The sequence below is a fragment of the Tripterygium wilfordii genome, chromosome 8, assembly GCF_013401445.1.
Source record: "Tripterygium wilfordii isolate XIE 37 chromosome 8, ASM1340144v1, whole genome shotgun sequence".
NCBI classification, from domain to species: Eukaryota; Viridiplantae; Streptophyta; class Magnoliopsida; order Celastrales; family Celastraceae; genus Tripterygium; species Tripterygium wilfordii.
The window spans coordinates 1837139-1848259 of NC_052239.1; the positions used below are offsets into that span (position 1 = coordinate 1837139).

General features: G+C 38.3%; 2 protein-coding genes and 1 long non-coding RNA gene across 6 annotated transcripts; 1 reads left to right on the forward strand and 2 right to left on the reverse strand.

The window, feature by feature from the left end:
- Positions 1-1340: 1340 nt before the first annotated feature.
- On the reverse strand, positions 1341-6031 carry LOC120003862 (E3 ubiquitin-protein ligase RGLG2-like). 4 transcript variants are annotated; one of them, XM_038852997.1, is made up of 13 exons: positions 5878-5965; positions 5310-5380; positions 4891-5208; positions 4554-4638; positions 4342-4482; positions 4143-4256; positions 3944-4041; positions 2976-3055; positions 2800-2905; positions 2564-2691; positions 2285-2465; positions 2048-2104; positions 1341-1908 (listed from the first exon to the last, which is right to left on the reverse strand). In XM_038852997.1, exons 3-13 carry the CDS (start codon positions 5167-5169, stop codon positions 1828-1830), a joined length of 1350 nt encoding a protein of 449 aa, XP_038708925.1. In that variant the 5' UTR covers positions 5170-5208; positions 5310-5380; positions 5878-5965; the 3' UTR covers positions 1341-1827. The 4 variants fall into 4 exon arrangements, with proteins under 4 accessions (XP_038708925.1, XP_038708923.1, XP_038708927.1 ...); XM_038852995.1 differs by lacking the exon at positions 5310-5380 and having other exon boundaries at positions 5878-6031; XM_038852999.1 differs by lacking the exon at positions 5310-5380 and having other exon boundaries at positions 5843-5982.
- Positions 6032-6223: 192 nt separating this feature from the next.
- On the forward strand, positions 6224-8786 carry LOC120003863. The gene is made up of 6 exons (XR_005469390.1): positions 6224-6697; positions 6798-7373; positions 7719-7919; positions 7992-8160; positions 8316-8559; positions 8645-8786. It is a non-coding gene; the product is annotated as an uncharacterized LOC120003863 (long non-coding RNA).
- On the reverse strand, positions 7545-10012 carry LOC120003861 (cytochrome P450 71AP13-like). Its single transcript, XM_038852994.1, has 2 exons — positions 8532-10012; positions 7545-8325 (listed from the first exon to the last, which is right to left on the reverse strand). Exons 1-2 carry the CDS (start codon positions 9441-9443, stop codon positions 7714-7716), a joined length of 1524 nt encoding a protein of 507 aa, XP_038708922.1. The 5' UTR covers positions 9444-10012; the 3' UTR covers positions 7545-7713.
- Positions 10013-11121: the final 1109 nt, after the last annotated feature.

Genomic DNA, 11121 nt, shown 5'->3' on the forward strand with positions numbered 1-11121 from the left:
CTTGGGTAGGAGGATTGTGGATCCTTTTAGAGCTTCATTGACCCCAAAAATGGTAGAGGCATTAGTGTGTACTAGTGATTGGCTTAGAGCAAATGATTTCAATTTCTATAAGGAGCCAACAGATCTTGAAGTTTCTTTATATAAGGATCTTGAAGAATTTGAAATAAGTCAGCAACTCTTATACTTTTTATTTTAGTTGAATTGTTAATATTACTTGATAGTTAATGTGAATGGTTAATATTTTTAAATGTCTTTGTATAGGTATCTTGAATGCTCAAGCTCCACCTTCCGAACTTCCTCCTTCTGCTTCACGTCCACCAAACCCACAAACTAAATACTGAAGAATCTCTGTGATTGTGAGTGCCTATTTTTTTCTAAATTGAATGTTGATTGGTGTAAGAATTTTTCTGTGAGTGGAACTGGTTTGAACTGAACAAATGAACTGGTTGGAACTAGTTTATAGAACTGGTTGGAACATTCAATTTCAGCACTATAGGTGTATTGCTATTTACTTTGTTAAACACATATATATATAAATATAAATAGTTGTTTTCACTTCCATTTTGACATTTCTCTTATCTAATCCTTTTTCCAGAGATGAGGCAGTGGAGTTGCATTGAAAGCTCTTAAGCAGTTAAGCGGGTACAAAAGGGTTGGGGTCAGGGAAGTATATCAAGTTTGCAGGCCCAGAAAATGAGTTAATGATCTGAATTCTGAAGTAGTAATGTACTAATGTAGTATCTAAGTATCAATGTAATATTGTCCAGTCAAGTAGTTCGTAGTATATGAAAATTTGAAGGCCATGAAATTGACTTTGTTAATTTATTTTGTGTAATGGTCTTGTATTTGTATGAAATAAATTGTTAGTAATGTGTGGGACATGGGAAGTGGAACTATTAGAGTCTGGAAACATATTTCATTTCAAAAAGCATATTTTTCTTGCTTATTTTTGATGCAGGAGACAGGTTTTAAAATTGGTAAATTTACCAATTACCGATTTACCATTACCGATTCATCGGTATACCGATAGTCGGTATACCGATTCTTTCGGTAACGGTAATGGTATCATTTTTTTAGTTACCGAAGGGATCGGTATGGTAACGGGATTTAGGGTTTGGTAACGGTAACCGTACCAATAAAGGCCCTAATTTGAAGGTATTATCCGCTCTGATCTGAACCCTCAGCTCACACGAATTTGTTCTTCATGAGTCGTCGACTCATTGGTTCTTCGGCCCATGTAAAATTAAAAACGTGTTTACAATATAAAAAGAACTGTGCTTTACTTATAAACCATCCAACCATCCAATTGAACGGGAGGTTTCAGTTTTGACACTCCAATCTAAGCATTCTTTAATTGATTGAAAATGGAGTATGTGGTAAATGGAGGTGCATAAGCACTAAAACTCTACTACACTGCTAGGCCTCCTTCCGAGCAAGAAACGGACATTAAGCTCTCCTCCATATTGAACCCATCCTGGCTGGTCGAACAGCCTATGACTGATACATTCGAGCCATATCACTGGACTTCAGGAGTGAGAACCTACTGACTTCCGTTTTCTTTGGTGCACAGAGGTAAGGTTCGAACGAAAGATCACGTCCCATTTCACAGTGAATCATTTCCACAAATAAATTGAAAAAAAAAAAGCTGAAATATTTACACAGCTCATCTGATGAGTACCACTTCCAAATGATATGGAAATCAGATACTGCATCTAGACAAATCCAGCATTACGGGTCTCGTGCGTGCCCGAAAACAGAGTTTCAATGAACTAACAAACTGAGGGCAGAAAAAAAGATTGTCTTCACACTTAAGACAAGCAGATGCCTCTAGTAGAGCCTTATTCGCGTATGGATGGTGGTCCGGCAAATGGGGCATAACTGAAGATCATCTCCACAGGTACTGCATGTCTGTCAATCAGACAAAAGGCAATATATTATATGTTCATTCTCACACACATAATCATACATATATACAAGCAACCGCTGGTGCATATGTGTGTGCGAAAGAGGAAGAGCAACTGAGCAAGAGAATGAGCGATGAGATTACCCGATGTCCACAACTGAAAGCCATGTCCCTTGGGTTGGTCAGACAAACGGGGCAATCCTGACGGGATGACAGTAAATAAAATCTTTGTCAAACTAATGCAGTAACGCTGATATCTCACCAAATAGGAATTTGATTCCAGTGGTAAATGTCGTCAACTATTTGAAGGTTAAATCATGGGCATATTAATAAGAAAACGGAAAATTAATGTTAGCTAATCAGTGGGAAAAGAGAAACTACATGATCATCTGAAGCGGCAGTTGAAGAAGGGGCTACAGGAACATCTGCGGGATATCTACGAGAAGAAGGTGCACCGGGTTGAAAACTACTCGACTGTGAGGGTTTGGAGGCACTATAAGAACTTGCACCATAGAGAGGAGGCGGAAGAGAAACCCTATCAATAGCATTCCCTCTACTAGCACTGTAGAGAAATTGAAGAGAAGATAGATTCACTCGACTGCTTCCATGGCCACAATAGCAAAATATCATGAGCATAAAATCGACAGAATAAACTGTTACCCCAATAAATTAAGCTCTAGAGTAGCTTTATATTGAGAGGGTATTTCCATCAAAGCTTTAAGAGCAAACTCTGCTTCTTTTCTGGACCGATCCACGTTCTTTGACATGATTTCTGTAAAATTCACAAACTACGAAAAGCAGCATTTCTCAGCTAAGCATTGAGAAAGAACAAGAAACTATATCAACTTTATATAAGGGAAATAGGATATATGCATTTTCAAAATTTTCCTGCTTGCCTGAAAATTATCAAATCCACGTGCAGGGATGTTATCATCAAATTCCTTCATCATATCCCACGGTCCATCTCCAACGCCGACTAAAATAATTGACAAGGGGTACTCACTGGAAATAAAGATAACATTATTAAAGCCTTCTGGAGAATAAAATGTCGAGTACATAAAACTAATTTTACCTTGCTTTCACAATTGCATCAACGGTTTTCTTCTCTTGAGGACTAAGATGGCCATTGTTAGTATCCACACTTCTTGTCACCTGTTACATACAACTTCAACTAATATGTGTCTAAACTTTTGATACGGATGCTATTGTAGGAACAGATAGGCCAGTCCAGTGGTATAGCAGCACCACAGAATTATGCCATTGCAAGTGTTATGTAAGACATATCTATCTATTTCCTCAAAATTACCTAAAAACTAGCAGTATTCATTAAACATCTCATTGGTCATACTTTACTTGCAGTTTTCTGAGTCAAAGAGTCGGTAATTGAGAAAGCTTTTGCTTTGCTTTGCTTTACAACTCTGCTTAAATTTCCAATCCTTCAGTCACTGAGGCCACTAAGCTAAGTAACTCAAATCATGAGCATTCTTGGAAAGACTGGCAATTAGAAGTTTCACAGATTGCAGTTTTCATGGATAAGTTGCCAAGATACCTGAATTCTTCCCAAGAAAATCCAATGACCTCATTTATGATTTTTCAAAATTAACACCCTCAGGAATATTCTCAAGGTTCCTAACCAATCTATTAACATCAATAGGTAACTTTAAGATCAGTAAGTACACTCGGAGGTCTTGGGTTCAAATCCCTTGCCACAACTTAGGTTTAACGGATACTGGTGCTTGTGAGTGAAAGTTAACATCTGGAGTTTTACCATGCAATGATGCGTCCAATGCAACCCTACTGTGGCGAGATTCCACTTTCTAAAAAAATTAGCTTTAGTGATGGAAAATGACCTTTCAGACTGTTATACAGAATTTTGCCAAATTCAGATGTTGTTTCTGCAAGACTAGGTTCACAACTTGACTCATATGCAGCATTAGAAAAATCAACGGGGAAAATAACTTACAACTAAAGAGGTTGTGCACTCATTACATAATCTTTTACATAAATACTTAAGAAATAAAATCCAGAAGCAGAATATACCTGTCCATCCGCTATTATCACTAATACATGGTACTGGCCACGACTTTGCTCAACAATAGTAATGGCCATTTCAATGATAGGGGCAAATGATGTCGGTCCTGACATAGAAAAATGGAAGTTGGATCTCCATAAGCTGAAGAAACATAAAAAAAAAAATGCATTACAAAAGAGGAGAAGAAAGGACAAGTAAAATTGCAACCTGCCAGTCGTAGTTGAGGGACCAATTCTTTGTATCTTCTTAAAACTTCCTCAAATCCATTACAAAACCTCTCATCTGGATAGAAACTAAAAACTTCTTGATCATGCGTTGATGCTGCAATGAAGAATCACATATAACATCAATGCCTAAGGTGAAGAAATTTGAAAAATGTCAATGCAACTGTTCTGCGAAGAATCACCATCTCCAAATCCAAAACAGGGAATCAAGTTATCCTCGTCAAAGGAAGATAATGTTTTCCCAATGATAGAGATTGCTTGCTCATAAGGATTCTGCTCATCTCCAATATGATGTAGGCTTCTCCGTTTGAAAGACCTTGCACCTGACATGAAGCAGCAAAATCAAGTCTCATCATAACTTGACGAAGTAACACGACTAAAGAGTTGGCTAAACCTGTCCATTCATTGCTCTTTGTGAAATCAATTCCAACAATGAGATTCGAAGATTCCAAGCCAGCACGTGCTAGTGCCTCGGTTACCTGGTGGGACAAAAGAACGCTGCTAAATGTTACTGCAGTTTCTAGTAGCAGTAATAATTGGACTTCTCACGACAACTGTCCACCAAGTATCCAAAATCTATTGATTTTTCTTTTGAAGATATTATAAATTGCTCAATTAATCTCACTGTCTTCATTGCATTGCAAAGATGCATGAAATCAAAATTATAAGAAAAAATTGTCTTGAAAGAACTTTAGAGTTCTCGTACTATATCTGAAAAATAATTATTTTACCTGCTCCAGGCTGCTGTAGTCATCATCGATCTTTGAATACTTTCTCTCCAACCTCCTTTTTGATTGTTGAGCATGGCCGGCATAGCTTTGAGGAGGAGGTTGGTGATGGTACCATGGTGCATATTCTTGGCTAGGTTGAGCATACTGTGATTGTGGGTAGTTGTGATGACTCCATGAATGTGAACCAGAAGATCCTCTTGAACTTGACCGTTTCGAAAATATTGCACCCATTAATCCAACAACTATGGATATTATGACTAATACAACCAATGCTAACATAAATGTGCAGCAGGATAAACTTTACTGTCAACCAAGAGTCTGCAACAAACATTTCAAACAGTAAGACTGTCGAAAATGACAAGAATTAACTAATGATAATAAGATAGACATTACGGATAAGAAAAAACTAAAAAAATCACCATGAAAACTTTTTCAATTTGAGCATAGTTGAAGTAGAGGATATCAGTTGATTGAAGAAGGCGATGGCTGCCTGTTAACAAACAGAATGTTGAAAAACCTAGCCAAATTTGACAACTTTTTCATGCTCTAAGGCGGAATATTGCAACAAAATTGAAAATTTTACAGATAAATACTGAAGAAATTGGCACAGCAGCTTGGTGGGCCATCATTTTTCTTCAAAAGTCAATTTGATGCTTGTTCCTATCATGGAAGAGTTAAGACTCAGAACCTCAAATCCAAGACTAACCACAACACGATTACGACCCAAAAGATTGACCCATGACTCGAATCGCACTACAATCTCTAAATTCATTCACTGATTCCCAAAATGCCCACCAGCCAATCCAAACCCAAATCCTTCAAAAAAATATCTTGCATCTGAATCCCAGAAAACCCACCAACCAATCTCTAACTAAATGCAAGAGCCAAGACAAAATGTAAATCAGAATCAAAAGAATCACAGCATTGGTTCGCACACAGAGACTTAGCATACCTTGAGAAGAATCGGAACAAGTCATGAAAACATACCAGGAGAACTAGAGAACGGCTGAGGACAGTGGTTTAGTGATTCTCGGTGGGCGGAGAAGTCCACGGGCGGAATTACTTGGTAAAATGGTTGTTGGGTGTGGAAGAAAAGTTAGATACATGTAGTTAAGTAGTTTACTGGTGCAGGCTCGTTCTCGGAACCTTCCTTGACAAAGGGATCCCGTGGGTCTTGGTCACCAATGATATGATGGTAGACCGTAGATCCCAGTCATACCCCATTACCTAGTAATTAGTAAACAGTAATACCTACGTAGTTCTTACCGTTGACCGTTACGTCTGCCTTCATGCTTCATCACGAGTTTACAGCTGAGTTTGGAAAAGGTGGGTCCATCTAAATGCCGAGTCAAAGACTCAGTTATCTTCCAAAACCCTATTAGGATTACGAATTCCTTTACAAAATCTCAAATTGTCCCGAGCCAACGACTACGAGAAAACGTTAATGGAAGAATTTGATTCCTCCATACGTAGAAGGGTAGAAGTAGTGCTTGCCCTTTTAGTTTAGTGAGTGGGGGGAGAAGAACAGTCTGTAGCGGAAAACAAAAGTGAAGTACTTTTTTGAGGGAATCTTCAATCTAGTGCTTTATCTTTTTATCTGTAATTTTTTTTTTTTATAGATTTTCATATTTACTTCCACTATATGCTTATGTTTACAGTGACAGGGATAGTGTGGCAATGGTGGGTACAAGATACAGAGGAGTTTTCTTGTGCACTGTAATACATGGTGCTTCTTCCATATCAAAAACTGTCGACAATAAAATCTCATATCCGTTGGGGTTATGGGTTACTATTCTCAGCTCGTCTGGTAATTCCAGTCATTGTGATAATACTAGATTGCCCAACCATTTAATATTGTGCTTGCTTTGTATAGTTATAAAGTCGATCTTGTATCGTTTCTGCCACAGGGTTGGTGTTTTACTTGTTGCTGATGCCTGGTTCATTGGTGCTCAGCAATTGAGTCATTACCTTCAGGACATAAGGCCACATTGAGGTTTAGTACTCTGGGGTTCCTAGGCTGTGTAGAACACAGGAGGGAAAGTCTTTGGTTCTTATCACTGTATAGATAACATAGACTTGTGGAGCTTCCCCAATTTTGACAACACATGCTGTTTATAAAGCCAATTATTTGATTGTTTTTCATTGTAAATTCTTCAAATATTGTATGTTTTCGTATTCTTTCATCTGTGTTATAAGCATGATTTCTTTCTTTTCCTTTCATTTACTATAGTGTGGAGTGCATACATGTTTCCATTTAATTTAATTGTGGTGTACTGTGGAAAAGAGGTCATGGATTATGAATTAGGAATATTAGTCTCTCAAAATGGGTTGCGTTTGAAGCCTTTGAACTGGAGAATCCAACAAATGATTCACTCCGTCAATGAAAGGTTAGCAAAATGTGTTCAATGGAGAGCTGAGAACGTATTTTCTGAGGCCAGCTCTTATTCTGACAGAGTTACATGATGGACTGTTTATAGATGAAGGTATGGCTATATATCTCTAAATGAGTTGTTTGGTGTCTTTTTTCGTTTGTTATTTTATTGTCTCTTGTAGGCCATACTGAGGAGGAAAATTTCTAGAAAGATATTTCAACAATGATTTTGAAATAATGATAAACGATGGTATTGTACGCTCAGCATATGACTACATAGCTCTGAAAGCAATAATGATACCATTTTTTATTGCTTTGATAACTATGACTACCAATGTAAACCAGCAGTGCAATCCTTCCTGCTACTACACATAAAGGCTAAAGCAACTAGGTTAATGGCACTTACATTTACCGTACTATATCTTTATCTTGTTCATTGGTGATTTATTGTCTTAAGGGAACCATGGTTTGGCAACAACAATCAGTTCAGACTTCTTGTGCATTGAGATGCCAAAAACCTCAGTCAGATCCAAATCCCCTGTCCGGACTCCTGGTGGCAGCTCCCAATCAAAGCTGTGGAGAAGTTGAGCTAAAGCAAGCTCAACAGTGGCTGTTCCAAATGTCATGCCAGGACAGATTCTTCTACCAGCCCCAAAAGGTATCAGCTCAAAGTCCAGTCCTTTGAAATCTATTGAGCTACCCATAAATCGTTCAGGGTCAAATGTTTCAGGGTTCCCCCATGATTCTGGATCCCTTCCAATTGCCCAAGCATTCACAAAAATTCGGGTTTTAGCTGGAATGTCATACCCGTCAATGGTAACATCCTGCATTGATTCTCTGGGGACTAGTACTGGAACTGCTGGATGCAATCGAAATATTTCCTTGATAACAGCTTTCAGGTAATACAGCTGAGCCAGATCACTCTCTAACACCATTTTTCTATCTCCGACAATACTCCGTACCTCTGCTTGTGCTTTTGCCATGACCTTGGGGTTCATGATGAGCTCGGTCATTCCCCAGTCAAGGGTTATGAAGGTTGTATCTGTTCCTGCAGCAAACATGTCCTGGAACAAGTAGTTAGTGATGACAGCAAACCTGAGAGTTTATTTGAAGGGGAAAAGAACTGGACTTTTCTACTGACATGCTTATATACATCCTACTAGATTGGAATTCTAAGAGCTAGAATTGCAGCAATAGTGATCACAGTATGCTCAATCAATGTTATGAGTTAAATGGCAGGCAGCAGACTAGCTAAGAAGGCTGTACTCACCAGTATGACAGCTTTAACATTGTCCATGGTGAGATTGATTTCAGCCGATCCTTTATTCTTTATGTCGAGCAAGACATCCACAATATCCTTATGCTCCTTCTGTTCTCTTGCAGATTGATTGAGATGTTCATCAATGACTTGATCGAAAAACCGATCAAATCGATGGAAAGTTTCCATGAGTTTTGATTTCATGCCTGTTAAGCTGTGCATAAATTCCATTGAAGGAAAGAAATCTCCCAAGCTAAATCCTCCTAGCAATTCTTGGTAATCGTCAAGCATCTTCTCAAATCCATGTCGATCATAGTCTCCTCCTTCTGAGAAATCTCTTCCAAGTGAAACCCGGCAAACGACAGCATTTGCATACAAATGGAGCACCTTGGTTAGACTGATTGTGCAAGGACAAGACTCTGCGATTCGATTTACCAAACGGGTAACTTCTTCTTCTCTAACAAAGCTGTATGATTGGACCTGCTTGACACTAAGTAGTTCAACCATGGAAATCTTTCTGATCTTCCTCCAGTAAGCCCCATAGGGAGCAAAAGCAATATCTTGGCAACCATAGAACAGGTGTTTTGCAGAAAACAGCTGAGGACGACTTGAAAGTGCATGATCATGAGTTTTCATCACTTCCTCGGCCAATCTAGCTGATGAAACAATCACCGTTGGGATCTCACCAAGTTGTAAGTATATGATGGAACCATACTTCTTGGCTAGACCTTGAAGGCATAAGTGAGGCATGTCACCAAGTTGGTGGAGGTTACCAATGATGGGTAGTTTTGGTGGGCTTGGTGGGAGCTTGAGATTTTGTTTTCTTGATCTAAAGAAGAACTTCAAGAACACCAATAGAAATATTGATGAAAAGAGCAGGGATGGTTTAAAGTCTTGGATCAGCAACTGAAGGAAAGGCAGCATTGTTGCAGTTTTCTGTGGCTACCTCACTGATATTGTGGATTAGATATTTCTTTGTGGTGTTTGATTTTGGGAGGACGAGACAATATATAAAGCAGCTTCTGTATGGGCGTTGTCACATCAAAAATAATCGAATGGACCCATCAACTTGAAATATGTAATACTCGGCTTGAGTGGGTGGGATCATATATCTTTGCATTGTCAAATTTGATGATTCTAAGCGCTACCGAGTCATCGGGGGCTTAGTGTTCTAAATCCCACATAGCTGTTGTATCTGGGTTGGTGCTTGACCTAGGAAAACAAAGTCGTATAGTTCAATATGAATTGGTTCAAAGCATACAAAAGTGTTATTAGTACAGAGGGACATGTGCAATTTCAATCATGTCAAGAATGATGTTGATGCGACAGTGAAGATCCTTTCTTGTCTTATTCGAAAATGATAAAGATCTAAATACTTTGGTATCTCATTTATCTCATCTACTGAGTTGGATGTATAAGATTCAAGTGAATTTTTCGGCTCTACATATCCCATATGAAAGATTGAAATATCGTGTGTACAACTCAGCAATTGAGATAAGTGGATATCAAATGTTGGGATCACTATCATTATTGTGTCTTATTATACATTTTCTCTTTTGGGATTCATTTTTTCACTTGACTTTGTTTCACTTGACTCTTGAGGGTGGACGATAACAAATAAAAGCATTGGTGGGAAGGATTTAACTTTTGTGTTTGGGTGTATAGGGAATTGAATGGTCGTATTTGGCTGCTCAGAGATTTTCTTTTGTTTTTTTTTCCCTGCACGTCTTTCTAAGTTCTAGAAAGAATGGTGCCTCTCGCACCATTGAAAGACTCTTCTCCATCAAGCATCAAGGGAGTTGCCATAGCAACAAGTGGAACTTTTCTATGGCTGGTAACACCAGGGCAGTCACTTATATCCCAATCCATATCCTCTGCTTTAACTTTTCTTCTGAGTTTGCTTAGTTGTAGGTGAGGGTGGTAAAAAATTGGTTACGAGTAAGTTTCGGGTGGAATAACAATATATGTTTGGACTGTAATCTGGATTGGATTTCGAACGTATTTAATTGATCAAATCCAGATTGGTTTAAATCCGAACAATAACCTAATCCGAATTAGGGTTCAAACAAGTAAACGAGTAACATTTTTGTGTTTGCACCCGAATCTTGTTTTAAACTTGACAAACATTTTGTGTTTAGACCTAAATTTCGGACATATAATTTATGTCCAAACTTGATTTAATATAGATCAAATAAATTTGATCATCCAAATCGGATAAAGTTTTGTCATCCTTACTTGTAGGAAAGAAAATAACTAGTTAACGGAATGGGTTAACAAAAATGGTTAAGGGCTTAAAATTAAATACCAAGCCCAAGGCCCAAACAACATTTTGAAAACTGAATACAAGTTTGGGCTTCAGCTCCTTAATTGGCTCGGCCCAACTCCCTAAACTTTGTATTTGTATTCAATTAAAAAAGGTTCTGGCAAAGTCGGTTCATCCACGCGTTTCACCAGCATTGCCAAACACGTGCTAGTTTCTTCAACTTTATTGAAGCGAGTGTATTCGAGACGCAACATCCGAGTTAACTTTCTTTTAGTTTCTCATGATTCTGCGGCCATTCGAAGCTAACCCAACCAAGGTTAAAATGTCCAACCTGTAACC